The sequence below is a fragment of the Benincasa hispida genome, chromosome 8, assembly GCF_009727055.1.
Source record: "Benincasa hispida cultivar B227 chromosome 8, ASM972705v1, whole genome shotgun sequence".
Taxonomy (NCBI): Eukaryota; Viridiplantae; Streptophyta; class Magnoliopsida; order Cucurbitales; family Cucurbitaceae; genus Benincasa; species Benincasa hispida.
In genome coordinates this window covers 53602108-53625359 of record NC_052356.1, presented here as the reverse complement: position 1 = coordinate 53625359, position 23252 = coordinate 53602108, and the positions used below count along the sequence as shown (strand labels likewise).

Below are 23252 nucleotides of genomic sequence, written 5' to 3'. Positions count from 1 at the left end.
TTTGTTCGAGTGCGCGGTGATCGTGCAGTGTAGCGGTCGTGTTGGATAAACGTTCGTGTGTTTTTGTGATCGAGCGTTCGTGATCAAGGAACTAGAAGATGAGTTTGAAAAGGTTTATTATTTCTTGTCCTTGATCTATTGTAAAGCATGCTGTAATTTCTGTATTTCACATAACTGTATGTTTCCATTATGTTATTGTAAATGTAATGTTCATATACGATTGAAATTTAGAAAGATCATTCTGCTGCTTATGGAAATCCTCGTGTCCAATTTCTTTCAATCCATATTTCACTATCAAATTCAGAATATTTGCACAACAACGAATGTGGAACAAACTTCCATTCAACCATAATGTCCTTAAATCTAACTTCCTTAATAAAATGTCAACCATTGCATCATTTGTTGAACAATTATCTACTATTAAAGTGAATAGTTTACGATCTATATTCCAATCGAATATACACTCCATTAATGCTTCAGAAAGTAACTGTCCAGTATGTGGATGTGACACATGTACAAACCTAGTATTATGTAATAATGTGTTAAAATGTAAACTACATGTGAAACCAAATAAAAAATAAATAATAATATAAAAGATCTAAAATACGTCAAAATTCTGCTTTGTAGGATCTAAGAATCATCAATAAAATGAGCAGTGATTGCCATGTATCCCTTCGTCTGGCTAGTTGCAGTCCACGTCTCTAGTAAGGGCAACCATGCTTCTATTGTTTTTCATAAACTTCATTGTTTTAATTCTCTCTTCTTCATAAATTTTTATTATATCTCTCCTTATCGTGGTTCTTGAAATCATCTTAAACATCGGTTGAACACCACTCAAAAACTTTCTAAATCCTTTGTGTTCAACCATGTTTATAGGATATTCATGTGAAATTATAGCACAAGAAAGGTCTCTTTGAGAAGCTTCGTAATAAAAAAGAGTTGGGCTTAGCACTATTTTCCCCTCATTGATTTTAGTGGGTCTCAAACATGATTGCCTAATATCTCTTTGTCTTCGTAAGGGACAAATTTTGAAATGATCATGGAAATGTTTTGTCCCATTTTTAGATTCTCCTCCCAACTTTTTTCCACAATAATTGCATATTGCTTTCATGGTATCATTTATTTTTTGTCTTTTATAATGGTTTCATACTACCGATGTCAACCTATTACGTTTTGGAAAATCCTCATTATCATCACTATCGAATGCTATAAGTGCATATTGATTATTATCACTTGAAACACTATTCATTGGGGTTGATTCACTCATGTTCATAGATATTGGAGTTGAACCGCCTTGTTCTAACTCATTATTATTCGATAAAGTCATTTTCACCTACAAATAGTCAAATAATAACAATTACATATCATTGTAATTATGAAAAAAAATTAATCAACGTAATTATCACTCTTATTATAAGAAATTATTCAAATGGGATGAAGTTTCTCAAGCTAATTCTTCTGCAAAATATCACAAATTCTTCCTCAAAAGCTGATTCTGTCAAATTCTTGCAATCTTTTCGTGTTTTTACTACTGTTTTAAGCTATTTTCTACTACTTAGTTACTAACAATCATTTCCTACAAAACCAAAGACGATTAAAAAAACATGACAGCAACTCCCAAAATAAATTCATCATGAGAGATCAAATAGTTAGTGGAATTTGGACATACCTTAGATAGAAGAAGACGATGACAACTGGGCTTGAAGTGAAGGAATTGAGAACTAATAGATTTGAGGGTGTGAGTGAGCGAAATCACCAAAATTGTGAATAGATCTGACAATCAAATAGATCAGACGGCGGTTGGAACTGAAAGTGAACGAAATTGGGAACCAAAGATTCCGGCTGGAGGGAGAGGTGCTGGTGGCAGACGGTGGCAGACGACGCTGGTGGAGTGGTGGCGAGGAGAATCCTGACGTACGTGATTTGGGTTTCTGTCGTGCATGATTGGAGTGGCGACGAGGAGTCCAGTGAGGGTAAATCGTGACTCCGTGAGGCTGAGGGAGATGGAGGTGCTAAGAGTCAAAGTAAGGGACTTAGCTTAGGGTTTTTGCTTTCATTTCAATAAGAAAAAGTTATTATATATATATAATATATAATATATAATTAACATAATAATAATTAAAATTAATACATTAATAATAATATAATTATATAATATTAATACTCGGGGCGGATTCCCCGTTGCCAGCCACCCGAAAGGTGAATGGGGAAAAAAGTTCCCCACTCCCTCCATGGGTTGCACGAATGCATCCACCTGGACCTTTTAAGTTTATGCTGCGTTTCCCATTGATAAATGTTGCAACAAGTTTATCATCCTAGCCACCTGTGCAGAGAGGGTGGTTGTTACATTAGAGTCAATCACATTCACATTCTGAGAACGCCTTCTACCATATATTATAGAATCATAAGTATCATCAACCCACTCCATATTGTGCTTGGCGTTGCAGTCTAAAATTTTCTTAACTTTATTATACGATTTGTCCATTATGCCACCAACTGCAGCTACGTCTGCTGTCATCTGGGAAGGTTTGTTCAACCCTCCATAAAAAATTTCCTTCTAAACAGTCAAGGGTTGTCCGTGGTTGGGAAAATTCTTGACCAATCCCTTGAATCTTTCCCATGCCGCAAGGTCTCAAACTCCTTGTTCAAAGTTCATAATCTCCCTACACCTTCTTGTGTTGAGGGTGGGAGGAAAATAATTTTGCATGAACTTTGCACCAACTTTTCTACGTTGTTATCTCACCAGGTTCTGAAGAACTCGCCCACTGCTTGGCATCATCACGGAGAGAGTAGGGGAATAAGAATAGTCTGATAGTTTCCGATGTGATTCTAAGAATCACAAATGAGTTACAAGTTTCCATGAAGCATTTATATGGGTATGTGGATCTTCCCCACGGGGCCTCCAAATTTTCCTGCTACTTGAAGCATATTGGATTTTATATCCTAAAACTCGTAGTTTGTAAATTAATAAACATATTCTGTTTTGTTTTTCAATAAAGTTGTTATTGAAATTGTAATCTTGAATCCAATAAACTAAGGTCCTGAGGCTATTTAATGTAGTTTGAACTTTATGTAGTGACATAAATGTGGATCAAGTTCAAATATATAGCCAAAATGTTATATAGTATATGAATAAGATTGGGCGCCTTATTCTGGAGACACTATGGATGCAGTCCACTTTGTAGGTAGTACAAACGATGTGATCTTGAATCGTTCATATAGAGATATATGAGTGTGGGCATCCTATGTAAAGAGTTTACATAAGACTAAACCATGAAATAGTCACTTTTTACGTTCTAAATGTCGTTTTATGTATAAAACTGACTATTTTGTTAATTGATGACCTAGGTAACTTAATCTTAATTCTGAGCTAACTATGAACTCCTGTTCACTTGAAATTATCCTTAGATCTGCATAGGTGAGGGTAGCTCAATATCGCTGGCCCAATAAGCCTCCCATTTCAGGGGTAAGATTGGGTAGATAGCTGAGAACATAAGGTGCAAGACGAAATTCACTCCTACCCGTTATAGGGATAGTAGATAGGTTGTTCCCTTTAGTACTGAATCCAGGTCTTGAACAAGGGGCCCCACCCTCTCCTTGGCCCGAGGGGGATTTGGTTTATAGGTTGGATCTTAAACCAATTATTCATTAGAGGATCAGTGGAACTTAAGGAACAAGATGTAGTCTTGGGAGTTAAACGATTTTTATGACCCAGCCGAGATTACGAACAACCTGTGAAGGATTATCTTACTAATCATGGTTATATCAAATGGACACAAATATATCTATAGTGAGGGGAGTGCAACTACGGGACTCTAGTTGAATGATCCGTTAGTTAACGAATGTTGATTAGCTCCGTCTAAAGAGTTTAGCCAGCTAATCTCGGATCGTTGGAGCCCATGATCTATAGGTCCATCAAGTTCCCCTACTAGCTCATATGGAATAAACTTAGAACAATATGATAGAATAATTCGAATTGTTCGAATTAGGTGAAGAGAGAGAAACCGACAAGTATATGTGATATAATGGTCGAGTTTTCAGTTTAGAGATACAGCTTTAATATTTAAATGTGATTTAAATATCAAGAATTTGAATACGTTCATATTCGGAAGCTCGGAAATAATGGAAATGGTCAAAGATGTAAAAAGTCAAAGAGTTGACTTTTTTACATTAAAAAGTCAAACTTTGACTGACCTTATATTCAAATGTGATTTGAATTTCGAGAAAATGAATGCGGATTCATGCTCGGGAGGTCAAAATTAGTCAACACGGAAAAAATCATAAAAAGTCAAAATGTTGACTTTTTGGTCAAAGTTTGACTTTGACCAAATGACTATTTTGCCCTTTGACACAGTTAGTGGGAAAATCTAAACTTTTATTGGATAATTCCACTAACAAAATAGTGGGCTAGGTGTTGGCTTATAGTGGAGACATTAAGCCCACTAAGATAGTGAATTATAGGTGTTGGGTTTTTATAGATTTGGTTCATGCAATTGTTGCATGGTTTTTTTCTATAAATTGGGCTTTTCAATTTAGTTAAAAACTTTTGCCATTTTGCCAAAAGAGTTTTCTAAATTTGGGCTGGAAAATTCTCTTTTCTTTGAGTGAAATAAAAACTCAAACCTAAATTCATTCTTATTTTCCATCTCTTTTCTCTCTCATAACTTGGATTTCAATTCTTCCATGTTTCCGCAGTAGTTTACCCAAGGAATGGACGAGCTCCAAGGAGGGAGGCCTTCTTTTAGGAAAGGGATAGTAGACATCTGCTTAGACAGGGATTTCTCTCCAGTGTCTGCTAAGATGCTCCGGGGACTTGTCTTGTACTCCATTAGGCAAGAAGTGTTGTAAGATCACTGAAGGAAGGGTTGGTCATAAATTTGGAGACCCTATCATCAACCAATAGGCCAGGAGCGGAAACGCTTTCATCCACCGGGTCCCACAACCCGGTTTTGAGTCCAGAGGATAGTAGGTCAACTCTAGTGGTGGTTCAGAAGAGTTCGGATCGAGATTCAGCAAGGAAAAGCGGTATTCGGAAGCTACAAAGGTTGTTTGCTATCCACTTTTATTTACTGTTTTTTTCCTCCATTTGCATGCTTATTTGCTTTAAATTAGAAGCAATTAGAGTGTAATTAGATCCTAATTCCGCTGTATATGTCTCATGTTCCATCAAAGCATCTGGAGCATGACAGACTTCATCCCAAATCTTGTCCTATCAGGCATTGGATATATGATCCTTAGCAAAAAGTCATACAATATCGGTAACAAATACTGTCGCATTGGACGCATGCTATTATTTGCCATCAGGATCGAGTTCATGGCAGCATTGGCTAATTGTTGAGCTAAGTTTTGGTTCCTCTGATCGTCCACCATCTGTTGTTGTTATTGTTGTCTTTGTTGCCTTAATCTTTGACAATAATTAGATCGATTCCTTCGTCTAAAGGTCCTTTCAACCCTGGGGTCATATACGAATTTAAAAGTATTCTCCATTCTCATAAAATGTTTACAAGCTTGGGCTTGACTTATAATACTTCTTTAGCTGAAAGTTTTCTACAAAAGAAACAAGCAAAATTCTGGTTCGTTATGCTGCTAAAATCCCTGATAATGGCATCTAAAACTTGTTTGCCTCGTGATTTGTATCAAAAAGTGCTTATGAATAAGGGTGAAAGATGATAACTAGATGAATGGAGATGAATGACGAATTTCTTCTCTATATGAGAAGAGTAGGCGATGCGTCAAAGTGGATGTGGCACACTTGTGTAATGCATACAAGCTTTCCTAAATTAGACCTAAGTATAAATCTGACTCAGGTTTCCTAGTAAGTCTAAGGTCAAACATAGGGATTTTAAGATAACCTAACGCAGTCCTTGCATTGCTTCAATTGTAGATGGTTCCCAAATTAATGAGAGTGAAGATTATTTACACTATCTCGATGCACGCCTACAAGAAAACATAGGAGTTCAAGGTCAAAAGAGGAATTTATGGGTGAATGGTGTTAAGTGCTTAGGGGTATGCGTTGATTCCAAGCAAGATGAACAAGTGTGTGTGAAGGTGTGAGAGTGGAATGAAGATGATATGAATGCTTGTTTATAAACCAAGTGTATGTGTATGCATTAGGTATCCATTCCTTAGATCGTGTTATTCAACATTTCTCAATGCGAATGCCACATGTATTCCTATCTTTAGGGTGCATGGCATTGGTGACAAAGAATGGTAAAAACGCAAGTATTTTTCTCCAAAATTTCTATGCGTTATGACTCAATGTGTTCTTTAATTAACCTACTCTCTCAAATAGTTTAACTATGTAATAATTTCAATCAAGTGATCAAGATGATTAAAGCATGGAATCCAAATATGCAACAAGTCAGAAAAATGGTAGCCACACACGAATTTGAATGTAAACAGAGTATTTTTCTCCAAATATATTTACAACAATCTCAACTTAATTGAATGGGATGGTAAATGAAAGTAATAAGTAAAATAAAATAAAGAAGTCAAGCCGCAGAGTTCAATCTCTTGTCCTATTTGGCTTGGTTTAAATGCTTGTTGCAACCAACTTGGTGAAGAGGTGATAAAGAATTCTCTTTCAAGCTTAGTCTCCAACAACTTTTCTTGATCAATGATGGCAATGGATCTTTTCCTTCTATCTTCTTCTTGTAATGGTAGAGCTTCTGGCTATCTGAATCCTCTAAGTTTTCTAATGTGTATAACTGTTTCTCTTGGCAGCAAGCTTCCCTATTTTTAGGTGTTTCCTTCAACAACTTGTGACAAGACTCATATTAAATTCCAGCTGCCTTTCATTTTAGAGCTTTTCAGATGCCGTCAGTCAGATGCACATACCTGGAAGTGGTGATTTGACAAAAAAAAGCGTGAGTCAGTGTATCTCTTCTGCCTCGAACATATTTGGATGCATGTCCTTGCGTTAGCTCGGTCTGCAACTTTTGTATGCGTTAGTGATGTGTTAAGGAATTTCATCCGTTTTTCCTTACGATGAATGTGTCTTTATCACTACAAATCCTAATTGTTCCAACCTTTAAGAGATACATATTCTATCACTCTCTATCATTTATAGAATTAAACTTTTAGTTTCTTTTTCTTCTGACAAATAAGTTTTCCATTTAGGTTTAAGAGTATGTTGATAAAGAGTAATATTGTTAACTATGCTAAGAAACTGTTTAATTTAGCATGTTTTGTTGCTGATAGAACTATAAGGAACTAAACTTCTAGTTTTGTATTTGCTTCTAAAATATTACTCTCTTTGTGTTGTTGCTAGATGTGTTTATAAATTTGTTAGTGATAACTAATTATCATTGTTGGTAGATAATGTTATCTTGTTGATATATAGTTATTTATAAAAGGTTGAATGAGTGATAAAAAAAAAACCATAATAGTAGGTTGAAAAAGAGTGTTAGTGTTCTATCGTTGTCTTTCATTTGAGTGATAGACACTGATAGACTACTATTATTGTTTATCTGATAGTAGTCTTAATAGCACCAAAAATATGTTATCTAGCTTTTCTTAATTCGAGATTTATTCTAGGATTTTATGTGTTTATTATGCTATTTTGTAGGCATTGAACACTCAAGAGGTAGAATCGAGCATTTAGGTCATTCAAGGTCAATTTGAAGCAATTTGGAGTTAATTTGAGCATTCGGGTTTCAAAGAAGGAAAATTACCAAAAATGCCCATGAGCCAGCGTAACTACCCTTTACACAGCGTAGCGTTATGCTGTTACAAGGCAATGACACTAATCCACACAGCGTGACTACTCTTGCTTTACACTCCAACATTACGCTTCAAGGCAGGATGTAAAGAAACAAGGTAGCGTAATTACGCTACCCACAACATAGTAGCTTGACAAAAATTTAAGAAACGTGCACATGACTACCCAAATGTACTAGAGTCAGTAGGCTAGTCTTACGCCTGAGACTTACGCTCTAATTGGAGTGTAATTACGCTCCTACTAGCATCGCTACACTGCGACCTTAGTATAAATTAAGTTCTTGCCAAATTGGGTCATAATTCTTCCATCCAACCGACTTCCATACGGTTCCTCTCATCTTTTCTTCTCTTTTTGGTCAACGGGATGTAATTCTTTGGCGGTTGTTATGAATATTATCGGCTAAGATATTCATTTCTAGCTTGGATTTTGGATTTTTCTACTGATTGATGTATTTGTGGGTTTTCAGACTAGTTGTTTGTAATTACCAGATTCGATTTTTTTTTTTTAATGTTTATGATTATATTAATAGATGATTGGAAATTTTATAATTATCGCTTTTTATTGACATTTGATATGTGACACTTAATCTTGTGTTAATCAACTAGAAGCAATAAGTTAGATTAGCTTGCAAGTCATGTAGATTAGTATTGTTCTAACCAACCTAGAATCGAATCAACCGAATATTTAATTAAGGTTGTTCCTGTTATATATTCAATCTAAATTTTTCCTAGATTTTAATGCAATTAGGCCAACTTGAATTTGCATGTTGTTCATCGATTTAAATTAGGCTAATTAGTTAATTAGGTCGAATTAACTGGTTGTTTCAATTAATTTGGTTAGGTATAAATAATTGCTTGAATCTAGTAATAAGAATTCTATGATAAAATGCATTGAATATGCATTGAATAGGAGAACTCTGTAACAACCCAAACTAGGCCTTTTTTCGATCAACTACTCTATGTTTATTTTATGCATTTAAATTTCTTTGCTACAAAAAAATTTTCAAAACCCCCTTTCGATTACACTCGGACTGAAAACGCTTTAATTAAGAAATTTTAGAGCTCCTTGTGTTCGACCTGGTCTTGCCACTAAGACTAGCAGTTTGTTGTGATGGATACATTTAAATTATCCCCGAAATCCACTTCGACTAACTTTATCAGTGTATATCAGTGATAGACATTGATAAACTACTATCATTGTTTATTTTCTCATTGCTCGTAGATATGTTTAGTTACCATATATACCTATCATTGATCAAATGGTAATAGTGATAGAGAGTGATAGTGGTCTGTCACTAGCTATCACTGATACACTGTGATAAATCGGTACCATTTATACACCATTTATAGTTTTGTTGCTTTTATAGATTAATTTTGCTAGTTCCAAAATCTTACTCAAATAGAATTTTTTTTATATCAAACCACTAAAGACAATGATAGACAATGGAAAGTCATGTGGTGTTAAAGGCTTTATACCATTGTCTATCAAACCACTAAAGACAATGATAATGATAACTGTTTACTCTGTTTTTGTTTATAGTTTTGTTGCATAATGTTACACTTATAGATAGTTCTTGATATATAGTTATCTATCATTGATAGATGATGATAGTGTTAGACAGCCTACCGTTTATACTCTATTTATAGTTTTGTTGTTCTGATAGACTACTATCATTGTCTATCACTAATAGACAATAATACAATAGTATCACTATGTCTATCCTATCAATTTTTTCACTGATAATTTAAATGTGTTTATGTGGAGTTTTCCATTGTTCAACTTGTTCCTACAAAAGATGAAGCTGAATCAACAACCTTCAAATATTTTATGGATTTGGAGGAAAAGGAAGGGGAACAAAAAGAAAAGGAATAAAGACAAAGGAAAGAAAGAAATATATCAATGGAGAAAGAAAAAAGAAAAGAGATAGCGAAAACCAACCAAAAAGGCATTAGATAATAAAAATAAGGAGAAAGTCTCTTCAAAGAAGAAACTGAGAAGAAGCAGATCTCCCATAGAAGAAGACAACAATGGAGAAATTGATGATAGGCAATGCTCCAATGTTTCACTTGAAGATTTATCAACAGCGATCTAAATCTGAATTTGAATTTGAATATGAATCTCAATCATGATTGTAGAATTGTGTTTTGTAAATTGTAGAACTTTTGCTTTGTAAAGTTTCTTTGTACTTGTTGAAAATAAACTACTTTAGAGATTTATAAAATTAATATGTTTTTGTTGATAGTTTTTGTTGATAACGTTTGTACTTGTTGATTTGATCATTATTTCTCTGTACTTATTGTTTTGCTGATTTGATTATGTTCTATCATTATCTATCATTGATAGATAGTGATGGACAACTGTCACTATCTATCAGTGATAGACATAGACAGTTATAGTATTCTATCATTGTCTATCATCATAGATTGTGATAGTAACTTCTTGCTTTTATGTGATTTGTATCTTCATTTGTTGCATTGCATTAGAATATCCGCTGCATTATAATCCTTTGAAAACTTTAGCATCAATGGAACGGTCGTGTGGTGTATATCATTGTCTATATACACAATGATAGACATTGATAGTTGTCTATCACTGATATATAATGATAGAAGTTTTGACAATCATACTATTATAGCCATCTACTGATAGATAACTATAGCAACTATCGTTGTTTATCAGTGGATATCAATATTTGGTTTTTTTTTTTCATTTAGAAGATAGAATGATAAGAAAAAATGAGGATGAGGAGAATTTTATCATTAATAGATGACTATCAATGTATATCAATAATAGACAATGTCAAACATCTATCATTTTCTATCAATGATAGATGTCTATCATAAAAGAGAGAAGAAGAAAAAGAAGAGATGATGAAAAGAAGGAGAATGAGAGGAAGAAGAGAGGGAGAAGAAGGAGAATAAGAATAATAAGGTGAATAATATTCCTGTTATTATGTTTAAAAAGTTATTCCAAAGTAACTGAAAAAGTAATCGTGAAGAACATTCCTTACAAAGATTGAAGAAAGGAAAAAAAAAATAAGTTGTTCAAATGATAGAATGGTAGACCACTACTGTTATCAGTGATAGAAAATAATAGACTACTGATATACAATGATAGTGTTCTATCATTGATAGACAAAGATAGATTTTCATAGATTTTCATTACTGTCTTTCAGTTATAGACAGTGAAAGACTTCTATCCTATTTATAAGTGATAGAATTTTTGCTGTTCAACTTATTGAATTCCATCAATTTGATTTTAATAGATTATTCTAGAGTAATTGAAAAGTGATTAAACATAGATTGAAGAAGGAAAATGTTCATGATTGATCAAACTAGTTAATAAACTAGTTAAAACTTTTTCCTAATGTGAGTCCAATTAAACAAATTAACAAACTTTTTTCTAACAAGTAATTTAAACAATAAATTCATGCAAATAAATTTAATTCAAAATAGCCAAGTAAATAAAATTAGCATTTTTAAGCACCCAATTTGATTTTAATAAAAAGATTGGTATGAAATATGTAAAGATCAATTCAACTAACTTAAATAAACATTAAACAATTAATTTAAGGAACAAATATTGTAATTAATTTCATGCAATAAAATATAACAACAAATTAATTGTAAAATTAAAGTAGAAAAGGGATAGAGAAATTAACACCGAAAATTTTATAGTGGTTTGGCACAACCGACCTACGTTCACTTTTTAACGTTCACTTTTTAAGCTCCTCTTGGGTACTTCACTAGAAGTCTTTTAACTCTTCCCACGGCTTAGAACCGAACCGCTACAACATTTTTTATGAGCCCAAGAACAAACTCGATTCTTTCCACTGTTGAGGATCAAACCGTTACGACAACTCATTTTTCGGGATCAAGAGCAACCCTCAGAAAATGTTTGTAAAAATAAAGAGCATACTTGACAAACTCTCTACAAGAATGGATTTATAAATTTTAGCTCATAACAAATTAATCCTCATAATACATAAAATATCTCTCTAAAAAATTAGATGAAAGGAAAAAAATTGAATCTTAGAGAGAGAACAACAATGGTGGCTTTGAGTTATGGAAGAAGTGTAAAATTGTTGTTATGATTTGGAGAAAAAGATGCTTAAATAGAGAGAAAAAATTGTTTAAAACCACATTTAATTTGGATCATTGGATCTTGAAAAAGAAAAAACAATGGTGAAAATTTAAACTAAATTAGTCGTTTGACATAAACAAAATATAATATTAAATTATTTTTTTTAATTCATTTTCTTTTTTAAAAACCCATTATGTATTCAAAACTAGTTAGACACAAACATAAAATAATATTAAATTTATTTTTCTTTTAAAACTAATTTAAAGTATAAGTGCGAGGATTTAAGTGTTGGCATGGAAATTATTCAAATTTTTTTCAATTGTCAAACTCAATTTGAAAATTTATGGCAAGAAATTATTTTTCTTGGAAAAGGAAAGAAATTTAAATGGTATAAAGTGGAATAAGGAAAGGATTTAATTATAATTATACTATTTTCCTTTTATTATTATTAATTATTATTATTATTTTAAAAAAATAAAAAGAATAACCCTCCCCCTCACGCTCCTGCCAACCACCCCCCCCCCCCCCCCTCATTTTTCTTCTTCCTTTAGTCGCCGCCGTTCGTGTGTTTCGGCTAGCCAGATCCCGCCGGTCAGACACGCCGCTAGTCGCCCAGCTCTCCAGACTACCGCCGCTCGAGCCCAAGCTGGTCTCCACACCGCTCGCTTTGTAAGCTTCTGCCTAGCCGACTCCTTCGCCGCACGTCCGTCACTCTCAGCCCGACCAGATTCAAGCCGTCGACGTCCTCCTCCGCCCAATCATCTGATCCGTGTGACCCACCGTCGAATCCAATTGACCGCCTCCCTCGCGCCGTGCGACGCCGCTCACCGTTCGTAGGGTGCAGTCGCGCCACCGTGAGTCACCTAGCCTCGTCAGCTGCCAAATCTAAGTCGAAGCTCCCCCAGGCACACTACCCAGCCTTCAATCGCCGCCCAGATCGGAAGTCGGATGTTTACTGCGCGTCGCGCTTCTGCATAAACCCAGTTGCTCACGTCCGTTCCATTTTCGTCCGATTCTCCTCAGCCGCGTCTCCGACTGTCGAACCCCAATGGTACCGCTCGCCAACCCGCGCTGGTCTCCGTGGGTTGTAGGTCGTCGCCCAAAGTCTCAAGTTCCACTGTCATTCATGCCCAGATCCAAAGACCCACACCTAGATGGCCACCACTATGCCTCACATTTGGGTCGCTCGTCGTCAATCACGTAAGGGTGCTTCGGATTCGTCGTTTCTCATCATTTTTGCTGCACAGTAAGGGTCGTCGGCACTTGTGGATTTGGGGTAAGTTTGCCCTATTTTAATTGGATTTATTGACTAATGGTGTTCTGCTTCAATCTATTGACACATATTTGTTTGGGCTTTAAAATCAAGGCTTTGAAGTTAAAAGTGTGCTGTCAAGAGGATTTGGATGTGGTTTTAACAAGCTTTTGGGTAAGTTTTGGGGTCTTTGTTGATCATTTTTTTTATTCCCACTAAGTAATGGCTTATTTATTGATTCAGTTGTCATATAAAAGATTGGAATTGAAGGTTCAAAGCGGCTGTCCATCGAGAGTAAAGGTTGGATTTGTGACCAGAGTTGTTGGGTTGTTTTTATTTTGTAGCATGGGGTGATGTTCAAAACAACACACTTTGGGTAAGATTATTGGGAAATTATTTGGTTAATTTGGTTATTGGAACTAAGTTTTTTTTTATTAATTGTAAATTTGGATTATGTTTAGGCCTGATTCAAGATTCATCTAAGCTAGAAGGAAGATTATTTTGCTTGTCGCTTAAACATAATTTTGAGTAAGTAATCTTACTACTGGAACTACCCACGGGCCAGGCTTTAGTTGTATGCTAGCATGATAAGCGTACATTATGGTAAATGTTAGCATATTGATTGGCCATATGACCTGAATCAAAGTATGTTCTGGTACGAATTCTGATTTGTTTACATACACACCTAAGTACTTGATCGTTAGTATGTGATAGTATGTGTTTTCATATGTCGATGTCTAATCTGCTGGTGTTGAGGCATACTTGCATGTTGTGGATTTATGATGTAAGTTATACATGGATGATGTATAATATGTTATTAAGAAATATGTGTATGTGATGAAGCCATGATATCAAGAATTTTTATGTATGTTTTAGAACCGTACAATGTTGAATCTTAGCACGTTAAGACTGTGTGAATATCCTCATTGATTAGTTAGATGCTCACCAATTTGTGTTTCCTTCAGGATTCATCAGTTTGTGTTTTCTTTAGGATTCATCAGTTTGTGTTTCCTTCGTGATTCACCAGTTTTGTGTTTCCTTCGGGATTCACCAGTTTTGTGTTTTCTTTGGGATTCACCAGTTTGTGTTTCCTTGGGGATTCACCAGTTTGTGTTTCCTTCGGGATTCACCAGTTTTGTGTTCCCTTTGGAATTCACTAGTTTTGTGTTTCCTTCGGGATTAATCAGTTTTGTGGGCATACTTTACTACAATAGGATAGGACTCAGTCTCTTGGTTGTTCCATATGTTTATGTGCCATATGTGGGTATCTAGAGGACATAGATGTCTAGCCTGACTCCAGTACTTACTGAGTATTTCATACTCATTCTTTCTTATGTTGATGTTTCAGGTAGAGATGCACCGGCGATGGCGTAGCGGAATTCATGATCGAGCCACTGTGACTAGTTTTTACGCTTCTACATCATGAGATTTAGAGTTCTTTTCATGTTTCCCTTAATGTTTGAACTTCTCTTGTTTTAATTAGCATTTATTTCAAATAACTTAGCGTCGTTTTAAATTCTTTGCATGCATTTATTTTAGTAACGGTCTTACCTAGGTCCTAGGGGGTCAGGTCGATACAGTTGTCGTTAGACTTCAATAGAACTCTATCAATCTACCAATGATAGAGTTGAATTTCGACTTAAATTCCGATCAGTCAAATTTCGATTGAGTTGAGTTTCGATGAGTTGAATTTGAGCTAAAATAGTTGGATTCCAATCAACGGAAGAAGAAGATTGATTGAAGAATAAAAAGAAGATACTGAAGAAAAAATTAGAAGAGGCGTTCACTAATTAAACTTCGATCAAATGAAGAAGAAAAATTGAATAAAAGAAGCTAAAAGCATTTAGAACATTCTTAAAAAAATAGAAGGAGAAGGAGCGACAGAAGAAGAAGAGGAAAAAGAAAAGGAGAACCAAGTTGTCGACAATAATGAACCCTCGTGAAGAAGAAATCGCCACGTGAAAATTCAAATAAAAAGGGTAGTTTGGGAATTTTTTAAAACTAGAAACATTTTCATCGTAAATAGTTTCAGTTTTTTTTTTAATTTATGACAATTTCCCACTACGTTTTTTAATTTTAAAAAATTGACTTATCTTCTAAACTATCGGTAGAAAATGAATAACGGAACAAAAAAAACTTATAAGTATAGATATTATTATAAATTTTATTTTAAAAAATCAAATGGTCATCAAATCGAGCCTAAGATACACGATAAAATTTAAATTTCTATCTTGAGATTTTTTAACATTACAATTTTATAGGGAAACAAATTATATTACAATATGATGTATCTTAAATTACAAATTTAACCTCTAACCTACAAAAATAGTAGAGTTTTGAACTATTTGTGTTAGGGCTTTGAATTTTAAAAAATATCAAGTATGTCACATTTATGTCTAATAGATCCATCCCAAGTATATTCAACCATTTTAAAAATTAACTAATCTTTTAGATACAAAATTGACTTGTGTGAATAAGAATTTTTTTGAAAGTATCAAATAAGCAATGAAATTTCAATTTCGTATCTTAAATCAATGATCAATCTAATACAAAATTTAAGGTTTCGTTTAGTAACTATTTCATTTTTTTGTTTTTAGTTTTTCAAAACTAAGCCTATTTCTTCTATATTTCTTACTATAATTTACCTATTTCTTAATTACAATGGTTGAATTATTAACTAAATTTTTTTTTTTAAAAGTTACATTTTAATTTTCAAATTTTGATTTGGTTTTTCAGACAACTGGTAAAAAATAGATAACAAAGAGAAAAATTTGGAGGTGGAAGTAGTGTTTATAATCTTAAATTTAAAAAAAAAACAAAAAATGAAATGGATAGAAATGAGCCCTAAATTATCGGTAGATTTATTAAAATCTTTCTAAAATTTGAAGAATGTGTTAGAGACAGGTAGATTTGAAATTATATTATAATTTTTAAAATATTTGTGAAAATGTGGTACTTTTGAAAATATTTAGGAAAATGTCGTAATTTTGTAATAATCGCATCTCTTCTCTCCCAATTTCCAATAAATTTCACTTATGACTCACATTTTCTATCTTTCTTCTTTTCCTTTCTCTTTCTATCCTCTCTCAATCTTTCTTCTTCTTTATTTCATAACTTCTCTTCTTCTTCTCTCCTTCATTTTTCATTAAATCATTTTAATTAACTATGAAACCCAAATATTATTGGTCAATCAACTCTAGATTTATTTTATTAACTTCTGTTTTTTTTTTTTTTTTGAAATTCTAATTTCAGTTTGATTTTATGATAGAGAATGATAGTCCATTTTAAATTTCATTCATTTTGTGAAAAAAATGAGAGAGAAAAGATTTTGGTGTCAAAATTTAAATGTTCTTAAATCAATATGTTAATTTAGAAAATTAAAATTAACCATTTCATTTATATAGCTCTTTTGAGAAAGAATACTTATATACCTGTAAACACAATTAAAAATTGTGACAAAATCTAAAATTAATCAAATACTGTAAATAAAACAAACTCTGTGGTACAATTAGAAATAAATGCTAATATACAATTCAACAACTACTAATTACTAAATTAAATTAATACCTATAAACATAAAAGTTTAAATTAGTAATATTACAAATTTACACTTTAGATTTGAGTTTTGTTTCAATTTGGTCTCTAGACTAAACGATTTACATTTTTAACTATAATTAATCTAAAATAACTATGAAGTAAAATTTTAAATTCAATTTTAAAAGTGATGAAAAATAGTGAAACTTGATTAATTATGGTTTGTTTAATTAATATAAATTTATTAACATACATTAACACTAAAGACGAAAAATAAGTATTTAATAGAAAATCAATGTTAAAAATATACATTTCGAAATATAGGAATCAAATTGAAAGAAAACTATAATATCAGAGTAAAATTGTAACATTTTGAAACCTATGAACTTATTTATTTATATTGATTTCAATGATTTAATTTATTAATTTGGTTAGTTTCAAACTTTAATTTTAACCAAAATATCATTATTTACTTTTTTTTTTTTTTTAATTTCATGATAATCATCCCTACAAATTAAAAAAACACAATTAATTTCACGATAGACACTTGAATCTTATTAGATACAATTATAAAATTTTAGAGATTAAACTTGTAATTTAATATTTATATATTAAATACATCGATATAACACCTAAATCAAGTAAATATTGAATTAAGGTCTAAATCTTGATATTCCGTGGGTGCTTAAATCCTCTACTTTTTTCCTCTAAATAAATCTATCTCTTGGATTGATGTGAATTAAATTTGAAAATGGATAAATTTTGATTTTTTTTTATTTTTTATTTTTAGATTATATGGTGTTTTATATTAATAACCCATATATCCGTTGATACAAAACTTGGTCAAATTTCATGAAAAGTGATGTTTATCGAAATTTGATAGAGTTTTGATATTAAAAAAAGAAATCAAAGAAAAATCTAATTTGAAATCAAATCCACGTGAATAATAATGTAAAATATTTAATGTGATGTTTTTTTAAAATTTTATTTAATATGAGTTTCTCTATCGTGCACCATCGAAACTGGATCTATAATACAACTTGTAATTCTTATTATCTTCAAACCATTGTCTTGATCAACGCCAATACTCCTCTTAAACTCGTGGAAATAACAAAATGTTGGAAATCTTAATAACCCCGATCAACATATTTTCATAACTTGAGATCAAATTTGACAAAATAAAGTGGGGATGCAAGCCAAAACTAGAACAGTCCAATGCTCATATGAGCTTCCTTCCATGAAAGACAAGGAAGAAGACATAAATATCATCTAGAAATTTGGTATTCGAAGACAATGATTTAAAGAAAGCCACTTACTTGGATCTTCGTTAATCATCCAGTAGAGAGTTAAAAGAAGACTGCCCTAACTCATCCACAAGAGAGCCTATTCATTTCAATGGCTTTGTGTTCTCTCGAGTGGATTTGTGCTCCACCAAATGTCGTCTAACCCCGCATCGTAGAACGGTGTAAGTCGTCGAACTCTATGCCGCTGAGTTCTATAAGTCGTCAAACCTTGCGTCGTCAGTCGTCGTCGATTGAAAGGAAGAAATCGTCAGTCATCGTGCACTGAGATTAACAAGTGAGAGAGAAGATATTGAACAACGTCGTTTTGTTGGTTAGATGGCATTTGGAGATTTTAAAAATGCATATTTTTATGTTAAAAAATACGAATAAATAATAATAAACTGCCATTATAACCATTGTTTGAATGGTGGTTTTGACCTGACTTCTTATATGTTTTAATTTTCGAGCGATTTGAAAATTTATTTCCTATCGTTTTATGTCATAGATGGTGGTTTACCATTGACATTCTAACTATCATTGAGATGACGATTTACAACGGACGTTTTATATAAATTTTATGTTAATCCACAAAAAAAAAATCGTAAAATGAGACTTTTTTTTTTTTTCCGGAACTAACATCATGTATTCAATCTATCATCGTTCATAAAATACCAACTGACATCTAAAGTCAATATTATTGTAGTGATAGTTATAATTATTACTTGCTAATTAGAAAATAAGTACAATGTTAATCAAAATGTCAATATCAATACAATAACTTAACGTTTTTCATTCATTTATTTTTTTTAAAAAAAAAACACTTAATGTATCCAACTAAAGGGATTTAATTCCAATAGAAGTGTGTGATTACTTTTTTTGATTTTGTGATAGGTTCCTATGGTTCAACCTCATATCCAATAGATCTCTTACATATATATTCACAAATGTTAAAAATTAATTATTCTTTCATATGTAAATTTAACTTTGTGTCTAATAGGTCATATTACACATTTTTTTCTTCTTTTTTTAAAAAGTCAATATACTATCTATTACTTACTAGATCGATATCATAAGGTTCACTTAGATACAAAATTAATTTGTTTGTTCAATAAAATAATTAATTTTAAACATTTTGATATGTCTAAAACCTATTGTATATAAAATTGTGGATATGTTAGACATTTACAACATATTAGGAAAAAAAATTAAAATTTTAGAAATTTATTAAACACAATTTTTGAAATTTTAGAGGTTAAACTAGTAATTTAACCTTTATAAAAAATTAAAGTTGAACCAACATCTAAATTAAGCAATATTAATTTAAAATTATAAAAGTTTCCAATATATAAGTAAATAATGAAATTTGAAATACCTATTAAAGTTTTTTAAAATAAAAGTAAAGTTAAAACACCATAATGAACATAGTTCAATTGGTATACAAATGTAAGGATGTATATGGATTGAATTGGGTTGAGGGTGTTTTTAGGACCAACCCGAAAATTCGGATTGGTTGGGCCCAAATAACCCAAATAAATTCTCCAACCCAACTCTTAGAATTTAGATTGGTTTGGGTTGTCAAATTTTAATTTTTTTTTCTTTTTAATTAAAAATATATAAATTTATATACAACACATAACTAATAACTAAAATCTCATAAAATTCAGATACTAAATACCAGATGTCTATATTATTTATTACAAATTTTAAACAAAAACAAATATCATAACAATTTTAAAAAAATATATTAAAAATTCACAAATTAATGAATACAAAGTAACCAAACTTTAAATAAATAGAAATATATGTTATTAATATATATAAAATTCGGGTTGAGTTAAACAACTCAAATTTTTTTTAGCTAACCCACAACCCAACCCAACAAAAATATAAAAAGTTTAACTCAACTCAATCCAAGAATAAAACTAATCCATCCAACCCAACACTTATATTTTGGGTTGGATAGTCTGAGTACCCTTATATTAATGTACTAGTAACCACATGGTCTAATAGTTTAAATTCTCTTACGTCATATCATACTAAAAAAACTAATAGTAAAACAAATAATTTTCTTTAAATAATTTATTAATGATTAAAAATTACATATATATATTTATGTGGGAAAAAATAAAAATAGAATTAATAACAATAATAATAAAATAATAAAAAAATAAAAACAATACTTATACGTATGAAATAAAACAACATTGATTATATAATAAAGGGATTAGGGATGCCATTCCCCATCTCATTCCCTCCCCGTAAAATTTCCCATAAGATAGATTCTTCGGAGAATTTTTCCTTTTTTTTTTTTTTTTTTTTTTTTTTGTAAAAAGCCAATATGAACAAATTGTAATCAAATAATTAATTTATCTAGTTTTAACTGACTATTTTGAATTTAAAGATAAATTCTTCAAATTTTGACCTAAAAAACTAATTAAATTTTTTTTATTAGAAAGAAATAAATATAAATCAAATTATTCACATATATAATCTTAAATTTAAATATATCTATTCATTTTTTTTAATAAATAATCAAATTTGAAATTTAAATATAATATTTATATAATAATAATAATGACAACATAACATTAGGTAAAAATAAATATGTATGAAGTTAATCGAAGTGGGGACGGAGAATGGGACGGGGTAGGAGCGGGCTGTCCCCGTCCCCGTTTAGCTCAAGAAGAATTTTTTTCCCACTCTCCATCTAATCGAAAAATCGAAGAATCCCCATCTGGGTTGGTCGCATGGACCCACGCCACCACATGTATCCGTGACAGTAGAGGTGCAAAAGTGCTTGCCGGTTCAACCTGTGAGCTACTTTTTATTATTTTTAAAATTTGTGTTGCTGCCTTCTATGAGACTATTTAATTTTTTTCCGTTTGAAACTACAATATTAATCTAAATATTTTGTAAACAACATAACAATTTGTTGATTACTGATACATAAATTCTTCACATTCACGACAAACTAATTATACAGAGATTGAAATTTCGCCATTTGCAGCAACATTCCAATTCAAATTTCCAACAAACGGAAAAGAGAAGGCAGAAGCAGCAAACTCGAATCCGAAATGATAAATCGGCTGTTAAGTTTCGAATCCCAATTAAATCAAGCAGCCCTAGCAAGAAGTTGAAGTTGATCAGGAGAATGAATAACAGAGCTTCTCCTGAAAGACCTAGGTACCGTAATCTCCAAAACTCCGTTCTCAAATCCAGCCGAAATCCCATCTACATCAATCAAAACCGGAAGGCGAAACTTCCTGGAGAAGCTCTTCGCCGGAACCGTAACTCCATCCACGGCCTCCGTTCGAATAATCAGGTACCGCGAATCTTCAACTTCCACTTTTATTTCCTCCTTACGAACACCTACACATCAAATTAGCCAGCCAGAAAAAAAGGTTAAGAAATTAAGTGAGTACGAGAAACCTAACGGAAGAAAGGAATCGGAATAATTGAGCGTACCAGGGAGATCGGCGGAGAAAAGATGAGAATCGGAGGTTTGAACCCAGTGAACGTAATTGTGAGGAATGGTGTAATGGAAGTAAGGAAAGAGGAGACGAGGAGGAAATGAGTTGTGGAGGGAAGAAGGATTAGAAGTTGAAATCTCCATTGTTGACCGGTTCCGGCGAGGAAGATTTTTGTTCGGCGGTTTTCTTTTTTTGGCGGGGCCGGTGAGACTCAGAGTGGATAGGGTTTTTAAGATGCTCTTCCAACCTTTAAATAGAACATTGGATCTTTTTGCAAGTTGCAGCAGCCTTGAGGGCATTTTCGGTAAAGTGACAAGAAGTTGGTTTTTTTTATTAATTAAAAGAAAAAAAAAAGTGACAACAAGTTGTTGCTTTTTGGTTTGAGTCCTGATTAAAATATTGAAATTTCAATGTATGGGTATCGATAGATATTTATATAAACAAATATATATATATGTAAAAGAGTTATTTAAATATGGCTAAATTATATAAAACAACCTAAATTTTGTAATTTGTGTAAAAAATATCCTTGAATTTTCAAAAGTGTAAAAAATATTCTTAAATTTTAAGACTGAATTTAGAAATATCTTTATCATTAGTTTTGGATTTAAAAAACGTGAGTGTTTTGTGTCAAAAATACCTTTGAACGTTAAAAAATATAAGAAAATATTCTTAAACATTAAAAAAAACAGTTCAAAATTATCCCTATTGTTAATCGAGTATGTGTTAATAGTCAAATACATTTTATTCTTGTATTTGGTTATTTAGTTTTTGGATGTTTTAAGCGAATATTTTGATTTCTGAATTTTATGAGATTTTATATTTTAATTTAAAGTTTTAGTTTTTATTTTGGTTGTTGAGAAAATTGATGTAAGAATTAGACAATTTGAAAAAAAAATAAGAATATCTATATAGGGAAAAGAAAAGGATGTCTACAAATTGGTTCTTTTCAAACTCATTAAAGTTTCAAACAAACTGATCACTATACTAGTAGTATAAGCAATTTGAAATTTTAGATTTATTAACAGTTTCTGCTCATATGCTAACAGTAAGAACTCATTAAAGTTTCAAACAAATTGATCACTATACTAACAGTATAAGCATTTTAAAATTTTAGAATTGTTAACGGTTTCTGTTCATATGCTAATAGTAAGAACTCATTAAAGTTTCAAACAAATTGATCACTATACTAATAATATAAACATTTTGAAATTTTAGATTTATTAACGATTTCTGCTCATATGTGATGTGCATCGAGGGAAACACATAGAGCGGAAGTATCATCTCGTCCGAGAGGATTTTCATGAGCACTGGAAGGATCTTTCCAAATTTCAATCCTATATGAACAACAACAATTATAGTCACAAACGGAAACATACGGTTATGCATAAAACATAAATTACAGCATGCTTTCCTACATGATCAAGAAAAGGAATTAACAAACCTTTGAAGACTCATTTTCAAGTTCCTTGATCACGAACACTCGATCACAGCAACACAGCAACACACGAATGTTCATCTAACATGACCACTACACTGTACGATCACAGCAAACTCGAACAAAACGATCGCCAAGGTCAAGAACACCCTGAACACCACGAACGGCCTCCACAGAACCTCAACTGTGTCGAGTTGAGTATGACACTGTCAACAAGGTTACCTTGGTATTCTTGGTGTGAGAATCCAGAGGGTGGCTCTGTGTGGACTTGGTTAGAGGCAGAAAACCAGAGGAAGAACAATCGTGTAAACGATTGAGCAAGTGGGAGATGAAATAGCCTATCGTATAGGTTGATGCCCAATCGTTTAGTAAAAGTTATGCAATCATTTAACTCATCGTCTAGCTGATTGTCTATCGTATAAAAACACTCAATGATTGTTTAACTAACTCCAAGCTATCATTTAGTACATCT

General features: G+C 32.2%; 1 protein-coding gene and 2 long non-coding RNA genes across 3 annotated transcripts; 1 reads left to right on the top strand and 2 right to left on the bottom strand.

The window, feature by feature from the left end:
* Positions 1-446: 446 nt before the first annotated feature.
* On the bottom strand, positions 447-2049 carry LOC120082788. Its single transcript, XR_005483286.1, has 2 exons — positions 1670-2049; positions 447-1333 (listed from the first exon to the last, which is right to left on the bottom strand). It is a non-coding gene; the product is annotated as an uncharacterized LOC120082788 (long non-coding RNA).
* A 10283-nt stretch (positions 2050-12332) lies between these two features.
* LOC120083267 lies at positions 12333-14465 on the top strand. The gene is made up of 5 exons (XR_005483394.1): positions 12333-13079; positions 13170-13229; positions 13299-13431; positions 13517-13583; positions 14404-14465. It is a non-coding gene; the product is annotated as an uncharacterized LOC120083267 (long non-coding RNA).
* Positions 14466-20669: 6204 nt separating this feature from the next.
* On the bottom strand, positions 20670-21577 carry LOC120083286 (15.4 kDa class V heat shock protein). The gene is made up of 2 exons (XM_039038961.1): positions 21338-21577; positions 20670-21241 (listed from the first exon to the last, which is right to left on the bottom strand). The coding sequence occupies exons 1-2, from the start codon at positions 21483-21485 to the stop codon at positions 20985-20987; spliced, it is 405 nt and encodes a 134-aa protein (XP_038894889.1). The 5' UTR covers positions 21486-21577; the 3' UTR covers positions 20670-20984.
* Positions 21578-23252: the final 1675 nt, after the last annotated feature.

Coding starts and splice junctions, on each gene's coding strand:
- LOC120083286 (XM_039038961.1), bottom strand. CDS start 21,485: ATGGAGATTTCAACTTCTAATCCTTCTTCCCTCCACAACTCATTTCCT. Junction 21,242..21,337: donor TTTCTCCGCCGATCTCCCTG/GTACGCTCAATT, acceptor TTTGATGTGTAG/GTGTTCGTAAGGAGGAAATA.